The sequence below is a fragment of the Crocodylus porosus genome, unplaced genomic scaffold, assembly GCF_001723895.1.
Source record: "Crocodylus porosus isolate Cpor-Errol unplaced genomic scaffold, CroPor_comp1, whole genome shotgun sequence".
Classification (NCBI taxonomy): Eukaryota; Metazoa; Chordata; order Crocodylia; family Crocodylidae; genus Crocodylus; species Crocodylus porosus.
In genome coordinates, this window is record NW_017728919.1 from 1,066,668 (window position 1) to 1,084,527 (window position 17,860).

General features: G+C 56.8%; 1 protein-coding gene across 2 annotated transcripts in view; it reads left to right on the plus strand.

Annotated features, from left to right (window-relative positions):
* Positions 1-3,624: 3,624 nt before the first annotated feature.
* LOC109312309 (calcium/calmodulin-dependent protein kinase type IV-like) overlaps positions 3,625-17,860 on the plus strand; it is a 32,234-nt gene continuing 17,998 nt past the window's right edge. Inside the window, exons 1-4 of one of the 2 annotated variants that reach the window (XM_019538279.1) lie at positions 3,625-3,993; positions 4,472-4,598; positions 14,192-14,270; positions 14,923-14,985. In XM_019538279.1, coding sequence (XP_019393824.1) covers positions 4,501-4,598; positions 14,192-14,270; positions 14,923-14,985 — 240 coding nt within the window. In that variant the 5' untranslated portion in view covers positions 3,625-3,993; positions 4,472-4,500. Of the gene's footprint in view, positions 3,994-4,471; positions 4,599-7,962; positions 8,188-8,380; positions 8,506-14,191; positions 14,271-14,922; positions 14,986-17,860 lie in introns of those variants that run through there. The other variant, XM_019538278.1, reaches the window with a different exon arrangement.

Sequence of the window (17,860 nt, forward strand, 5' to 3'; positions counted from 1 at the left end):
CCTGAATGGCGGGGGGCTCGGGGGGGCCTGGTCCAGTGGTCACCCCGTGGCACGAGGCTGGATGCCAGGCCGCCCGGGTTTCTGTCCCCAGCTCCCGCGGTCTCGGCCAGCGAGACCAGGTGGGGCTGAGCAAGGGCCGTTCCAGCTCGACGTCTCCCCCGGCCGGAGCAGGGCGCAGGCCAGCGGTGTGCTGCGCCGGGGCAGCTTTGCTGCTTTTGGTGGACAATACCGATTTCGACCCACTGGAGCTGCGGCTGCTCCACTTTCTTTTGTTGCAAAAATCTTTATTTCTCTCTACATCATAACCATATAGATAGATATAACTGTACCTCTACCACCCCGCCAAGCAGCCCCTGTGATTCACCTGGCAGATCAAAGCACGCTTTGACAGCTAAACCATTAAAACACCCATTACACCGTTTGCATCTGTGCACCCATCTCCGTTCCCACACCCCCACTCCGCAGAGGGCCTGCCCCTGAAAAGGTCTGTGCCAGTCCCTTCTCCACTATATGAGGTTTGCCATTTCTTTCCTGTCATCCTCTTCTGCCCTTCTGGAGTCCCAGTAAGGAGAGGGGGGTCTCTGCCCTGTGTCTTTGCGAGAGCAGGGTTGAGTCTGCCTTTGCTTGGCCTGGTCCCAGCCACTTCAAGGGAGCTTTATCACTTGATGCTGGGGGTGGGTCTGGCCTTTGGGGCTTGGAGACAGGCAATCACAAAGTGCTCTGCTCCTGCAGCTTCTGGGCGCTGGTTGCAAGCGGCAAGGGGGGGATCAGAAACTCTGCCGCGTGCAGCTGGCCCTCCCAGAGGTGAGCTGGGGCAGCAGGACATCCCTGGGACTTCCCTGCCTCATCCGCGTGTTGGTGGGAAGATGCTCGGATAGGAGCAGTGGGCTGGGGTGTCATGGCAGAGGGCTCCTGCTATGCTGGGGGGTGAAAGGAGCAGATAAAATGGGTTTTGCGCCCAAGCAGCTCCGACCACCCCTGAGCACGGGAGCTCTCGAGGCCCTGCCTAGCTGAAACGCTCAGTGGGGAACAACGTCCAGCATTTCCCACCGGAAATCAACAACCCCCCCGCTGACCGGGGTTTGATCAGCTCGAGGGGGTCTCTGCAAAACCTTCCCCACACCTGGCAGCATCTGTGTATGACTGGCACCAGTCACTTGAATGGGGACGGTCCCCTTTGGGATGCAGAGGAGTCCCTTTTCCCAATTGCTTCGAGCCGGGTCTTGTTACCGGCTTGTTCCAGGCCCAGCTCGGGCGTGCGAAGCCGTTGCTCCTCGAGGGTCTGGCCCATTAGCGCAGCAGACGGCCGTACGGCATCACTCAGGGGGCTGGGAAAGCCTGTCTCTCCACCTGTGTCCCCAGCGGCCCCCGTGCCCGGTGAAGGCCTGGCAGATGGCACTAGCGCGGGATGTCTAGCGAGCCTGTTGGGCGCGCCAGCTCGGTCCAGATGGCTCCAGGTCGTAATATCTTAGCAGCTGCCGTCTGTCTGAGACCAGAGATGCCAGCAGCTGGACCTCTTTGGGGGGAAGGGGCAGGGAGCAAGGGGTGGGGAGTGAGCCTGGGAGGGGTCCCTTGATGTTTCCCTTCTGCCCAAGGCTCCCAGCAAGCGTCCTGATGCATCCCCCTGGCCGGATCGGATAGACCCTGTTCATCTTTCCGTAGTAGCGTCTTATCCCGTGCAAATGCAGAGCCCGTTAGAGGCAGCTGGGTGCCAGGAATTGTGCACACAGGGCACAGCCAAAACTATGAGCCTTGAGAGCAGCGAGCGAACACCACCACCCCTTCCACGCTGCCAAGCTGATGGGACGCCCCCCAGCCCCAATATCCTCTGCGTCCTGCCTTCCCAAGAAGAGGGGGAGCTGGGGGAGCAGGCTTAGGGCAGCAGTGCCGCAGCTTGGCCTAGATAGCTGGGAAAGCATAAAATAGGTCAGCGAGGAAGAGCCACTGCCTTCCAGCAGCACACGCCGCAAATCGCCCCCTTCCCTTTCCCCGGGCGGGACGGGGGGCGGTGGGGCCGCCATGGGGCCCAGCCCGTCCCGCGCGCCAGACCCGTGCAGAGGGGTCGGGGGGAGCAATGCCGAGGCCGTGCACCTCGCAGCGGAGGGGGGAGCTGCCCCGGGGCTCTGATGGGGAAGGGGCCGTGTCCTGTTGGGGCTATAGAGGACATTCCCATTGCCGTGGCCGCCGCATGCTGCGCTGTCCCTTCCAGGCCCCAACTTCTCCTAAAGCCCCACATGCCTTGGAGAAGGGATTTGTCGATGGGGGCCTTCCCCGGAGGCAGCGCTCATCCGAAGGCGGTGATCATCCAGGCTCCAGGGGCAGAAGAAATCCAGGCTCAGAAGGCACTGAGTCAGTGGGCATCACTGCTGGGGTCTCTGGACCATGAGTTGGGGATAAGGGGAAGCGGGGCACCCTCCTGTGTGGCAGAACAGGTCCGATACACTGGGGCACGCAGCTAAAGCCCCGGGCATCACTTGAGGCTACTGCTAGGCTTGGACCGATTCACGCCTTGCTGGCAGTGCCTCCCTCCTCACCCCACCCAGGGACTGCGGGAATTGTCATCTGGTGCTGGGCAAAGGCAGGAGTCAGAGCCTGCTTATCCAAGGCCAGCTCCATGCCACGGCGGGCTCAGGGGCTAAACGCAATCACCGTTCTTCTGCAGGGAGGCGCCTTTATCACACGAAACAGGTACAAATTATAGCCTGCCGAGCAGGTTTCCGGGGTGAGTCCTGCCTAGCTCCGGCATCAAGGGGCTGGGACGTGACGGAGGTGGGTGTGCAGTCTGCCTCCTGCGTGGGTAAAGGAGGGCGGGGAGGACTTCGAGAGCCCGTGTAGCCCGTCTCTCCCAGGCAAGCTGGTCCTTCCTTCCTTGGGGCTTCCCCCTTTTGACGAGATGGCTGAATTGGTTTAATGCGGACTTCGTTCCCCGAGCCCCCAAGATGGCTGTTCTCACAGCTGCGAGCCCCATTAGAGGGTGCTCGTACCCAAAAGCTTGCAAAGGACAATTTTTCCAATGATTTAGTTGGTCTAATAGAAGATATCACATCTACCCAAAGAACCGTGTCTGCCTCACTTCTCCAGCAATGGAAATGGGTTCATTGCTGGCTCCAGAAACCAGGGGTCACCACGGGCAGAGGCCAAGCAGGCCGCCCTCCCACCCCCGGAGCCATTACTGGGTGGGCTTCGCATAGCGAATTGCCGCGTCCTTGCTGACAAACTTCTGGACCCCCGGGAAGCCCAGCGGGCCACATAGCGCAGCCCCGAGTGCGAGATGAAAGGTGGCTCCCGGCGTGTGGGGCCAGGCCAAGGAAGGGCGCGACCGGGATACGTGGGGCCTCATCAGGGCCCCACGCCACCCGCGCACTGCCCGCTTCGATCATTCACCCCCTGGGCCCGGGACTGCCGTGCTACCCGCTGCAATACAGGGTGGGCAGCGGGGGTTTGGAAGGGGCAGCTATACCCCGGTTATTCAAGGAGCAGGGCGCGCTGTGCTGGGCGTGCTGGCTTTCTCCGTGCCATAGCAGCAGACCGCCATGGGGCGGCACTGGAAAGCCGGCGAGGGAAGAGGGGCTGGCTGGGGAAGGTCGCTTGCAGACTGCGGCGCCCGGGCGTGGCGTGGTGCCTGGCCCGGGCCCGCAGGAGTGACACAGCCGGGGCGCCAGCCACGGGCCGGCGAGTGACCGCGGTGCGGGGCGGCTCGGGCTCTCGGCAAGCCTGGCCTCAGGTGGCCTGGGCACCTCCAGGGCTTCGGGGCCGCCGCCTGCAGCCGAACTGGAGCATCCTTCCAGACCGCCCGCCCGGGATGGCTCAGACCGCTCGGGGCGCCTTGCAGCGGGGCCCTTGAGAGCCAGGGCCGGGAGCCAGCGCGGCAGGGAGTGTGTTTTGGTTTCTGCATGACCCTGGATGCGCGGGACTTTAGCAAGCGGGCACTGAGCAGGGGCTGGACCACGGGGAGGATTCGTGGCGACGAAATGCAGCTCGTCCCTCTCTAAGGTAAGGAAACGGGGGCGAGTGGGAACCTGGTGGCAGGCAGCCACAGGCAGCAAGCCACCCGCCGCGGGCAGGAGCCTGCGGGAGGCTGGGCGTAGCAGTCCAGAGCCCGATTCCCTGGAGGGGCGAGTCTCCACGGGCAGGGATAGGCGCACGGACCAGGGGCAGGTGGGCACTTGCTTCTGCCTGAAGCCCTGGCAGGTGTAAGTGAGGTGCAGCTTTGCAAGGGATTGGCAGCGGGGCACCAAAAAATGGGGGGGGGAGCGAGGTGATAGCATGGGAGACAGGCGGGGGGAAAGGGGTACCGAGCCTTTTGTGAGCAGAGTTCACATTGTGCCCGCAGAGCTGAGCTTGCCATTCAGTCCCCTCTGATAATACTTGCATTTTTTTGCCCCTCCGGCACGTGACACTCCCTGAAGCCCGAGGGCCTTTGGGGAGAGCCAGGGCAATACTTCAGCCTGCTCTTTCCAACCTCTGGTAGGGAATAGAGTCCTTCCGGCAACCTCCGAAATGCCGACCTCCGAGCCCGGAGCCGAGTACTGGATCGATGGGTCCCATCGCGACACGGCCCTGGAGGATTTCTACACCATGGGCCCGGAGCTGGGCAGGTAACGTCAGAGGTAGTGGGGTGGGATCGGCAGCCTGGGCTGGGCTGGGCTGGGCGGGTGCTTGGGGCTTGTGGTGGGTTAAGAGGCCTCTTGCAGTCAGGTCAAGCACGTGGCACGTGCAGGCCTTAGGTGAGGATCCCTCTGGGAGCTGCCAGCGGTGCGTTCGTCCGGAGGCCGGGCAGCGATCGATGCAGACACCCTGTCACTGTTATAATCCTGGGTTCGGTCGCCAGGATGTCTGGGAGGTGGTGGAGGGGTGATGAAGGGGCTGCTGGATGCATTGCAAGTCTGTTCACTGCAGGCTGGCAATGCATTGCAAGTCTGCTCCTGCCTGGCGCCGGGTGTCCGTGCCAACCCCGGGCTGAGCCTAACTCGTGTCGACCTGGCTGAGGCATGCTGAGAAACGAACTTCCTGGGATGCAACCAGTAGTGAAGGGCTCTTCCCCATCCACCAGGAGCAGGACAGGAGCCTGCGAGTTGTGTTTGCTCCGCATTACTGGAGAAGTCGCTGCTCCATCCCAGGTCCCCTGGGGCTGCCAGGGGTGCGGGCACAGGGCCGGCAGTCCAGGTCCTTGCGATAGCCCGTCTGTCAGCACAGCAAGCACCCCTGGATGTGGCTGGTTCATGTCGGGGCAGGCATCATCCTGGATCCTGACACTTGGCCACATGGGATAACTCAAGCCTCATCCTGCAGCCGCTCGGAGCACCCAGAATAAAAGCCAGCAGGAGGGTGTCCGGCAGGTTTGAACACGTGGCATCCACAGTCTGTACCAATCCAGGCCGGGAAGTCACCGGGAGAGCAGGGACCGGGGCTCAGGTAGTTCAAGGGATCTTGTGCCCACTGCATAAGAGCAGCGTTCAGGTCCCATTCCCAGCCGGGCCATGCACACAGCGTGGAGGGGGCTGCATTCAGGTCTGTAGCCCGTGCGGGGCACATGGGATGGGATGCTCTGCACAGAGGTCTCGGGCCGTGGTCGTCTATTCAGCTTCACATGCAAAAAAAGAGCAGAGTGATGGTAGCTCCCACTGGCTTCAGTAGGAAGGGTCTCTCTGGATAAGCATCGCTGGCTGGGCTAGGGTTGTAAAGCAGTTTTCACCCCTTGGGGAGAACATGAGATCTGCCAGGATGTAATGCCCCGGTCACGGAGGCTGTTGGAGAACCCCAGCCTGCAGCCCCAGATGTGTGGGCTTTGGCTGGCAGATGAGCATAGCCTCCCCTGCTCCATAGGAGGGTCTCCTCTTTGCCCAGCCCGCTCACTTGCCTTGCTGCTTTTCTGCTCAGTGCATCACATTAATTATTAAACAGCCACACACAAAAAAGGACTCTGCAATGGAGGGAAGAGCTCGCGTCCTTGCTCTTCCCCCAGCTGCGGGTGCAAGTGCAGGTGGCTTGGCAAGCGGGGCTGACGGCAGTTCAAATCCCCGCACATTTGGCGAGGGGGGTTTTAAAGCGCTTATACCTTTATCCTGCTCTGTGTGAGGACCGTAACTGAGCTGCCATGGTCCGCTGTGTAAATCCATAATTAGTGACTCTTTTTAAAAGCTGATTTCCCCCCACCCCCTCCTTCCTTTGTGACCTGATCAGCCCTGTCATGGCTGCGAGCACAGAAGAGCTGTTCAATCTGTTTGCGCTACGCGGCTGGTAGCTGAGAACAGCCTCGTGGGATTGAGCAGATGGGGCATGGCCTTTGCTTTCTAGTTTCCTAGCTGTTAGGGGCTGGAAGGGACCTTACAGATCATTGGGGCCAGCACCCTGCACTTGGGACCTGGCAGGCTGTGTGTGTGTGTGTGAGAGAGAGAGCGTGCGCGCGCGTGCGCTCTCTCCTCTGACACCCATTCCCTGTGTGGCCTTGGGCAAATCACTTGATTGTGCTCTGCCTCCCTTCGGTGAGATGAGGACACCAGCTCCGCTGTTTCTCACCCGGGGAGGGGTGAAGCTAAGCCTGCTGTATGTAGATGGCAGGGTGCCCAGATTCAGCAGTCAAGGGAGAGATGTACCTACCTTAGAGGGCAGAAAACGCATTGAGGAAGGACATAGCTCTGCTGTTTTTCCTCCGTTCCCCTCCCCGCCCAGTTCCTCAAGGAATCGGACTAGTTTAGGGCCTGGTTTAAAGCCCATTGAGGGAAGAACTCCTCTCGACTCCGGTGGCTTTGGAGACCAGCGCCCTGCACAGCATGAGCCACGGTGCTTTTATCTGCAGCGAGTGCCGGGTCAGGGGCAGCTCAGGCCACAGGTTGCTGTCTGCCCCCCTTCCTGCACAGGGGCAGACCTTCCTCGAGCCCCCCGTCTTGGCTCTTGGCTGCTGAAACCCGGTTGCTGGATCCATTGAGAGCCGAGGGACAAGGAAGAACCAGACCCCCGGTAGAAACCAGAAGCCAAGGACAAATGGAGAGGGTCTCCCAGCTCCAGGTCCCTGGGCATTAATATTGAAGACGCACAGAATTTATTAGGACCTCATCTGAGAGCAGAGCAGAGCAGCCAGCATGGATGAGCTCCAAGGGGTTTGAATTTAAATTTCATTTATTTAGACTTTGGGGGATTTCTCTTCTCACCAGCGCAGGCAGCAAAGCTAATGCTTGAAGTGGAAAATGCGACTGCATTAAGTTCTCAGGGCACTTCAGGGCTCTTAATAACGCACGAGGATACAGCTGCAAGGTGGCTTCCCGTCCTCAAGTGAGAACTACCCTTCCCCGCAGGCTCCAGGAACTGAACCGGGGTGATGGAGAGGCTTCACCCCGGCAGACCCCTGAGCAGCAGGGCACCTCAGAGGGCTTTGGGGGCTACGAGAGGGTGGCAGCAGCCTTGCAGCAGAAGTGGCAGTGAAGGAGTTCATTCCCAGTATGTTCGACCTGGGGCAACGGGGAAGTTGGGCTGTAGCTCATCAGAGAGGATGCAGCAAAGGGAGAGAGGTGGACCCTTGCACTGAGCGAGCTCCCCGTGCAAGCAGTGAGCTGTCAGGGGGGCACCAGGTTTGACCCTAAATGCCCATTCAGGGCTCTGTGCACAATCCTCTGCCCCAGAGCAAAGGGGATATAACCCCCTGCTGTTCCTGTCCAGCCCCTTAGCACCCACCAACCCTGCTTCCTGTGAGCACTGACCTGGGGAAGCTTGCCCTAGCATGGAACAGGGGCACTTTCACTTACCCTGGGGTAATTGCAGGCAGATGGGCACTTACTGCAGGGCACCTGAGGTGCAATAAACTCTGTTTCTCATTAGGAGTTTAGGAGCATGCTGGCTAATGGCAGATTGGAGGGGTTTGGAGCCTGTGAGTGGCACCCTCCATCCTCTCTGTGCAAAGCCAGGGCAGGCTGAGGCCCCAGCTTGGGTTGGATCCTCAGCTGAATGGGCTGGGAGCTAACACCTGGGGTATTGCCGAAGCAGAAACCAGCCAGGTCATTCATCGCCCCCAGAGTGTCCTTGCCTGCACCTTCACGGGAGCTCAGCTGTCGAGCATCCTTTGATTTCCCAAAGAAGCCTGATGCAACCAGGGCTGGGGATCACCCCTCCTTCCTGGCTAATCCACCCCAGCCAAACCATGTGCTCGACCTGCTTTGCAATCTTCTGAGGATGGAGAGTCTGCAACCCCAGGTAAAGACTGCAAGGTTGGGGGATGCATTTACGTCAGCCTGGGGAAGAGCAGGTGTCTGTCCCCTGATCGGGCCGTGGCCTGTCTTCAGTGCATGGGGATGATTCTGCCTCGGGCAGGGGGTTGCACTGGATGACCTGTGACGGTCCCTTGCAGCCCTGCTTCTCTGATTTCTATCATTTATCTGGATTGCAGCATTGCCTGCCAGACCCCACCATGGACCAAAGGCTGGTCTCTGCCCCAGAGAGTCTCCAGGGGAAAGAGAGCAGGATGCCTTTGTCTAGCAATCAAAGGTTTCTTCCTCCCCACGGTGTGGATCAGTATGTTGGCTTTGACAGCGCTAAGGTTTCCCAGCCCTTCGGTGGCCCCACGGAGACGTAGCAAAGCCCCTATTAAAGAAGGGGCATGGGGCATGGCGGTGAATTCAGCATATTTAGCTCAAATGAATGCAGCTCCTTCACGTGAACCCGCCTTCTTCCCAGTGGAAACCCCTTTGTTGCTTTTCCTTCTCTCTCTTTTTTTTTTTCCTCCCAGCAACTGTGTGTAATCCGAAGTGATAGAAAACCATTCTCCACATGCATTTTTCACTTAATGCCACGCTGCCTCCGGTGTATTGGAGCTGACCGAGCAGAACACCGTCCACAGCCTGATTTGTGGCCAATAGTTTCTCCTAATCAAGCATTGAATCATGGTACTCAATTTAAAAGGGGGGGAGCCCAAAAAAAAATCCATAAAGCATGGTTTCAAGGCCATTACCAGACAAATGAGCACAGACAAGTGATATTTATCAGGCGCAGGAAGGAGGGCTCTGCAATATTGCAGAAATCGGTTCAGGCAGATTGAACTGAGCAAGAAAATGGCCAACCGGGGAGTTTATTCCCTGCAAACATTAATTGCCAAAGGGCATCCGAAGGGCCCCGATCCTGATGTCCTGGTGGGAAAAGCTTTGAAAGACTCACACGGATATAGACAGATATCATCGCAAGACGCAGGAGTTGCCTGATCTGGTGGCAAGCCCGTGCCTTCTGCTCCGTGGGTGTTTGCTTGAGCACTGGGAAACACGGGTTGTTTTCCTATTTGTAGCGTTGTTTGAAATTAAAAGAGCTGCTTCTCGGTGCTAAAGGATTTTTAAAAATGCAGCCTCAGCTCTGCATAACGCAGTTGTGACACAGAGGTCTGTTCTCTCCGGGGACGCCAGGTGCTAGGGACCCCACCAGTTGTATGGGGTCAGGAAGGGATTGGTGCAGACTGGGTCGGGGTGGGAAGTTTGCCTTCCTTTGTAGCCGGGGGCACGGCCTCTGCCTGGGCCCTCTTGAGTGAATATTGCCCCTTTATAGAAGCAGGGTGTTGGCTGCCACAGTCCCCGTGCTTTACCTGTGGCAGGTTCGGGTGTGATGCCTGGTGCCGTGTCAGGGGTGACGGTAGCTGTGCTGAGCGGTGAGATGATGGAGGTGTATAGGATGGTTTGGATGGGGCTGATCCTGCCTCAGGCAGGGCTTTGGATGAGATGTAACCTCCAGCCTGGCTCCTCTGTGATCCGGCCAGCACTTGTGACAGACAGAGCTCTGGCTTCCCTTGAGCGTTATTTGGTAGGAGAGAGAAGTAGTCCTCCTGGGAGAGGCAAAGCCAGCCAGCAGGGAGGTGCCGCCTTCTGGAAGAGGCCTGGCTTGCAGTTTTTCTCTCCATGGTCGGCCTGAAACAACCTTTGTGCTTTCTTGTATATCGGGATGATGTGTGCTGGGATTATGGAAGGGCCCGGGTGCAATTTCCAGCTGCCTCGGGGCAGCCCCATTTATAGTTTAATGCCTTTTGAACCTGGGAGCTGGGAATCAGCACCCTCCAGACACCACCCAGCCGGGTGAAGACGGAGAGGGCCTTTTCCACCCACTTTCTATCCTCTTTCCATTGAGGGAGCAGCAGGCTCTCCATGAAAAAGTAAATGTTCCCCACAGCTAGTCAACCATGCATGGGTAGGGCCGCCCGGGACCCCGGCCCCAGCAGCATCTTGCAGCAACTTTGTCTCCTCTCCCTTCCTCCATGCAGCGCTAGGAGTGGTTACAGCAAATCCAGGCTTGGTTCCGGTGTTAGACATTTTCCAGTTCATCTGTAATACAAATACAATTACATCTCCATTCACAGTCAAGGTTGATTGCCAATATTTATTAAGAGCTGAGAGCACAAGGCAAAGAGGGCTGTTTTCTGGAGGCTCAGCGGATGGGCAAGCCGCACCGGCAAGCTGGGGCGTAGCTAATTTCAGTCGAGAGCCCAGCGCTGCCGCAGATAATGTGATTGGGGAAAAACAAAGGGTAGGAGCGCCGGCGTGATACTCACAGCAGGTTGTGTTTTATCAGACAAGCTGAGCTGATTAGTTTTAAATGCTGATCTGTAGCGCAGGGTTCGGGACTCTCGCTCTGAACTGGAGATGCGCAAAGTCCAGATCTGGATCTGGATGTCTCCAAAGGGAGGATCAGGAAGGAGTCAGGCAGCAAAGGGGACAATGCGTTGGGCCCAATGAAGACTAAGGAAGAAAAGCTCCTTCTAATAAAAAGAAGTGCAAGGAAGTGGTTTCCCTTCATGCCTGGACAGCCCGGATGATTAAAGGGAGCTCGGAAACATTTTGTTGCAAAACAAAACTGAAAAAAAGATATGGGAAATATAAGCAGAATGGAAAGCAATTCAAATATGTCGCCTTCAGCCATCCCAAGAAGACAAGCCTTGCCAGCGTCTGCCTGAGTCTGCAGAGAGCCTGGCCCAATGGCTCGGAGAGGCACGCAATGCCTATTCCAGCAGGTGTAACTTAGAGCTCCGTCTGCTTGTCTACGCGTGCGCATTTATAACTGAAATTATTGCTCAGTAACCTAAATTACTCCGCAGTGCAGGCATGTGTCTACACGCGTGCACCACTGTGTGCAGTAAATATAGCAACTTACGCCAACTTAAGTGTACATTTGATACCTGCATCGTGCAGGTACCAAATTTACACCCGATTCTTTACTATGCAGTAATGCACGTGTAGATGCCTTTCTGCGCAGTAACAACGTGAGCGTGCGGGCTGACTTGGGACTAACTTTAGCGTCAAGTCAGTCCACACACAGTGTTAATGCGCTTTAACGCCTGCACGTGTAGATGCCGGCCTGTTCCTGCTTAATGAACACCTTGCTTATTTATTTAATTATTCAATTTTCACCCAAAAGAGGTTGTCTGTCTTTTTTCAACAAGCGTTGGTCCCCAGGGAATGCCGCTGTTGTCTGTTAGAGCGGGACAGGTCTTGTTTTAATCGAAAATCTTGCTATTAGTGGGAAACTTGCTGAAAATGTCACTTTCTAACAGAAATTTGAAGGTCCACATATTTTGATTTTAATTAAGAATATTCAGTCATCAGATTTGCTGCTGCTTTTCTATTCTTTTTTTTGACCAGGAATTAAACATGTTACTAGGTTTTCTGGAGACAGCTTACAAGCAGATAATAGTTCTCTGTCTAAAACCCTAGTTCTGATGGGGAAAAAATTAATTCGTCTTTGTTTCCTTTTCTTGAAGTGGGCTTGGGCTTGGACAAATCTGGGGTATTCTGCCTAGTGAAGCGATCCCCGCTTTTCCATTCTGCAGGACCATTTGCTGTGGTCCCATGAGTGTTAATTTTTGGGTGTGGAACATGGATAACCCTCATAATGAGAGAGATTTGGCATTTTTTCAGAAGGACTCAGGGAGGATACTGGGGGTCTTGAAGCAGAACCTGAACGTGGTCCGAGAAGTCAGGCAAGTCGAAGAGCAACGAAATTTGCTGGATTACCCGGTGGGAATTAACCTGCTAAGAGGAATTGAGCATCAGAGATGAAACTGCAAGCAAGGCTGGCGAAGGCTTAAAGAAAGGGATTGATTTCACTGTCCAGTGGTTAGAAAACATTATTAACTAGAGCCAAAAATTACTGGCAACCAGCTGACACTGCTGGGGGGTTGAGCACCATGATGGTTCCTCTTGCGTAACTTGAAGGGAATTAACTGTCTGTGTCGGTCCCTTTGCTGAAGGGTTTGGATGGTGCTTGGAGGGCTTGAAAGATGCTTTGGTTCCTTCTCCTCCGCCTGGTTTGTCTCCATCCCTGCGTTTAGTGTCTGCCCTTGCAAAAGGAGCTGGGGATGGAGAGTCATAGCATCATAGGAAATGAGGGTGGAAGGAACCTCAGGAGGTCGCATCTAGTCCAGCCCCCTGCTCTAAGCAGGACCAGCCCCAGCTAGATCATCCCAGCCAAGGCTTTGTCTAGCTGGGTCTTAAACACCTCCAAGGATGGAGACTCCACCACCTCTCTGGGCAGCCTGTTCCAGCACTTCACCACCCTCCTAGTGAGACTTTCCCAATATCCAACCTAAACCTCCCGTGCTGCAGCCTGAGCCCATTGCTCCTTGTCCTGCCATCTGCCCCCACTGAGGCCAGCCCAGCTCCATCCTGTCTGCAGCCCCTGCAGGCAGGTGAAGGCTGCTATTCGATCCCCCTTGGTCGTCTCTTCTCCAGACTAAAGCGACCGTCAGGACTCCTGGGTTCTGTTCCCACCCTTGGGGAGGGGTTTGGCCCCTTGTGGGATGTGAAGTCAGGACTTTGGAAAGGGAGTGGGAACCTGGACTCCTGGGCCACCTACCCATTGTCCCCTGCGGCTGCAATCCGGAGTAGAGCTATGTACAGTCATGGCGGGGGACATGACCTGCAGCACTTCCCCAGGGTGCTGGACCCAGGTGGGGTGGAGTTGTGGAGGAAAGATCAGGACTCTGCTCCCTGGGGCACACGTGTAAATGGGGTAAAGCAGGAGGCTTCTGTAAAGCGCAGCCGACAGTGCTAGTGACTCTGGATTGCACCGGCCTAAGATCTGGCCTGTCTTTCTCATGCTCTGAGCCATGCTGGGGCTTTGGAGGTGGGGATGGTGCATAGGGGAGGGCCTGGCTGCTGGGGAACTGCCTGCAAGGACCCGCAGCAGAAGGCTAGCTGGAGCAGGGGGGACCGGTTGCCGATAGCACCTCATTAAAGATGCAGCTGAATGTATTATGCAGATGCCACTTCTCTACCTGCTGCCGCCATCGCAGCGCTGAGATAGAGGCATCCCCTGCTTGGAAGGAGCCTAGGACAGCTCAGTCCCCGCTGCTCCCCCGGGGCCCCTGCCTCCGCTCATTAGCTCCCTTCCCTGGCAACGAGGGTGAAATGGCAGCAAGGCCAAGCAGCAGCAGGGAGCCCCGTTGCTGGAGGACTGGGGGGGTCCCAGAGCTGAGCACCCACCCGGGTGTATCTTGAAGCCCATTCCTGGAGGGTGCTGTGAGCTGGGAGGAGTAAGGTGTGAGCAGTTTCATCATTTTTCCCTGCTTCCCTTGTGTCTCTGCACCCCAGGGCTGTTTTCACCGCCGCGCAGCGTAGACGTACCCACCCCGGCTTGATGCGAGCCATCTTGGGTGCTGGTGCTGCACGGAGCCGAGCACTGCCCGGGCTTGACCCTGGCTCCCCAGAGGGCCACGCCATGGGCTTCCCTATCAACAGTGTGGGCTCCTGCATCTGCCTGTTGCAGAACCGTGCCGGTCGCTTGCTGCGCTTCGGAGCAAGGCGGGCGCTGCTCCTTTCCCTCTTGCAAGCTGCTTAAGGGTTTAGGCTGCCTTAATATTCTGCTTTTTTAATTAAAAGGGCTTTCAGCAAGGAGCACCAGAAGCAGGTCGGAGTTGGAGAGGTTGGCAACAGCTCTTTGCGCGGCTCAGCTTGAGAGGCCGTTCCTTTGCCCTCCTGGTGTCCCCCACCCCATAAGTCTGCAGTGTGGACACAGTGGTGCAGACCAGGACTGGGGGTCTTCCATGCTAGAGGAGGTCTGGGCAAAGCTAGCTGCAGCCCACGCCCCTGGCCCTTTTCTCCACCTCCTCCGTCCCTTGGACAGATATTAGCCAGAGTCCCCGATTTTTGGCCCGAGGTTTCAGACTGGTCCCGGCTCCCCTGGATGGGAGTCTGGTGCCTCCGCTGATCCCTCCTTCCTCTTGTCCCAGGGGGGCCACCTCCGTGGTGTACAGCTGCAAGGAGAAGGGGACCCACGCCCAGTATGCAGCCAAAATCCTGAAGAAGACGGTGAGTCTCTGGAGCGCTGTTGAGAAGGGAATGTGACGCCACGGGGAAGGGCTTGGGGGTGCTGACTGGGGTTCCCCTTCACTGGAAAAGGAGTCAGCTCATTAATTTAGCATATGCTTGTTACACCGGGCTCATCACCATTGAGACAAGGCTGAACATAACTTGACCATGAGTGAAGAAGTTGGGGAAGCCCCTGCCAAACCCTGCCCTTGAGCCATCCGCACACCTGCACGTCACTAGCCGGCCTGTCTCCACCTCCCAGCCCTGCTCCACATGCCTCTGGTGTTTTGGCTGGTTGCTCTGAGATAGGGACTCCCCTCAAATCCCCGTGCGGTCCAGGTTGTAAATGGGAGAGGGAGAAACCCGGGGTGGTCAGTACAGCCCCTGAGCCAATCCCTGTAAAAGGGTGTTTCTTCCTGAAATCTTGCAAAGAACTTTTTTTCCAACTATTTACTTGGTCTAATAAAAGATATTGCATCTACCTAAAGAACCTTGTCTGCCTATATCCTTAGACCAACACGGCTGCAACCAACGCCCCGAGCCAATTCCATCACTTTTCTTTAGTGACCGGGGTATGCAGGTGACAGAAGGGGGGATCATGTAGAAGGACTCACATACATGGGGGCGGGGGGGGCCGTGTGTGTGTTTTCAGATCGACAGGAAGATTGTGAGGACCGAGATCGGCGTCCTGCTGAGACTGTCCCACCCCAACATCGTGAGTATGAGCGTGACCCCTGTCCGCGGATGCCCTCCCCAGCCGTGCATCCGTTGTAAACCCCCTACGATGTGTAGGTCCCTCCCCCCCGTCTGGGTGTGTTTTGGGGGCCAGTGCCCCAGCTGGTGCAAGCAGATCCTGGGATCCAGGGTGACATGGGCAGGTCCGCTGAGCTGAACTGTCCAGGGGGGCTGGAGCCGGGACATCCAGTGCTCTGCACTCCGGTGGCTTGCTTCCCCACGCGGTGTGGCACGGGTCTGTTTTCTGCGGGCCTGCTGTGGCTGGGGGCTTCCAGGGGTTAAAGTCCTGTTGATTTCCACCAGCTTTTCCTTCCATGGCTTGGCTGGCAAAGGGTCAGATCCTGCTCTTCCTCCTCCACTGCTGCACAAGTGCCTGGCTGAGCAGAGGGTGCTTGGATACAAAGGGGTTAATAGGGTGGACTTGCTCTCATTACCTGCCTCCCTTCCACGGGTCTGTGTCCCTGGGCCCAGTCTTTCCTGAGCTGCAAACGCAGCTGAACCAGCTCAGGCCCAGATGGACTGTGAGGTCGCTCCATCCAGCCAGCCTGCATGACCGACCACTTCGTTGCACCGGTGATTCCTTCTCCTGGCGAAAGCTGGGGAGGATGAAGCTTCTGGTGCCCGAGGCAGGAGTTCAGCATCACCTGCCTGCCCTGGGCAGGGACTCCTGCCTCTGCCCTTTCACTTAAAGCATCTGTTCAGCCCCCTCCCATCTTGCTGCAGGATGGGATTTTTCGTGAGCCCCCAAATTGCTGCCCAGGTCTCCCCTGAGAGCCTGCGGGAGTCGACTGGGCGCCTCACTCCAATCAGCCTCGAGGGAAATCTCAGTGGTAGGACAGCAGAGGTTGGTGAATCCCAGTCTGATGGTTTATCGCCCTCCCCTCTCAAAAACCTTAGTTCTGGATGGATTTGGCATCAGCTGCCAGCCCGTGGGCCTGGCACTGCCATTGCCAGCTGGGTGGCAATGCCCTCTCCTCTCCTCCACATCAGCACTCATCAAGGGACCTCTGGACTTTCTCTGCCATAGACTGGGAATGAACTGAGCTGTGTCAATCTCTGGTTGTAAGGGGTGCCCAGTCCGCCAGACTTTGCCACGGGACCCTTCCTCTGCGCACAAAGCCGATGCACCCTTTGCTTTTATTTTAAAGGCCTCATTCAGCAGAGCTGCAAATAGGTGCACAGGGCTTGTTCTGAAGAACACAATGCCGTGAAGCCTTTTGCTGGGCTTGGAAACTCTCTGAGCTTTTCCAGGGGGTCTCTGAGGTATTCCAGCTCTGCTGCGGCCTGCCAAGGGATTTCCATATGGCAAGCAACTTCCGTGGAGGAGCTCAAATGAGTACCCAGGAAAATTGCCTGTTTGTAATGAATCCTGGAAGGGAAGATAAAGCAAGGCGCGCCAGGTCATCGCTGCCAGCAGCTGGGCTCTTCGCCGCTCACAGCATTTATAGGACTCAGCACTCAGGATAATGGCAGTCGAACTGGAACAATCTGAAACGCTCAGGAGCAGATCTAATTACACGAAGTGTCAGCGGAGAGGGGACCTTCTTGTCAGTTTGTGTGTAATTGAGGTGGCGCACAGCGCTGCCCGCTCCGCTCGGGCATCCTGGTGTCTGATCCACCCCGGGGGCTGAGCGCCGAGTGGAGGGGGGCACCCCTCGGATCAGACCCCTCGGGTCTCTCTGTGCATCTCCCCGCCGTTTCTTCCTGGCGGTGTATTGCCGGGGCTGGTTTGCAAAGTGCTCTGGAATTGCCCAGGGACGGCTGAAGGCAAAGCCAGATGGCGGCTTTGTCCCCCTGTGGCCCGTGCACAAGCTGTGCTGTAATTCCTGGAAGAAGCGCGTGCCCAAAGTAAATTGATTTCACAGCTTGGTAGAAAGCCTGGAACCGGTGTTTCACTGGGGTTTTCCAGTGTCACTCAGAAGGCCCAGACGTGCTTGGGGCCGTTGTCCTGGCCCAGGAAGCTCCCTCGGCTGATTGCAGGCAAGATTTAAAGCCCAGCTCTGTCCACTCAGATGTGACTGCAGTCTTTGTCTGGGGTAGAGCCAAAGGAAACGCCAACCTCTGCAAATCATGGGGCCGGGGGCATATTACAGGTGTAACTCAGCTAACCCTAAGGGCAGATTTGGCCCCGTGTCTGCTTTGGCCAGCTGGTTGGTTTCATGACACCTTTCGCAGTGCTATCTGTGCTCAGCATGGGGGCACCCCACTCCCAGCACTGGCCAGATGATTGCTGCCCGTTGCAAAGAGCTGGGCACCCACAGTGCCAAGGTTGGTGCCAGCTGATGGGCATGAGGCCCCGGCATATGCCCTGTGTCCTTGCTTTTGGACACTGCTGTGCTATGGGAAAGCTTCCCCAGTCCAGGAGGCAGCTCTGGCTGTGTAGAACGGCATCTTGAATAGATGCAAACGTTGGCACGTGCTTGTCTCCAGGACATGGCTTCATTTGATCTTTTAGAGTCTGGCTAATTTGGATATACACTCTTTTAGCATTGGTTTTATATTCCAATGGATGGATGCAGGCAGGTAGTTGGCTGCCTCTGCAAGTGGGTACAGTTTCCAAAGCACCTCGGTAATTTAGGAATCTGTCGCACAATGGATCTCACACTCCTAAGTCACTTAGAGCCGGATCTTGCAAAGGGGTTTGGGTGCCTATCCTCTCAAGCTGGAACCTATTCCCATTGAAGTCAGCAGGGAAACGACCCTTTGCTTCAGTGCGACGAGTTTGAGCCCCACACCACATTTGAGAAGGACCAGCCTAAATCTCTTTAATAGATCTGTTGAGTTACTGGACCATGTTAGAAACTAGAACCATGTCCCCAGTGCAGCTCGCTGGAGCCGTATCGGTTGACTCCAGC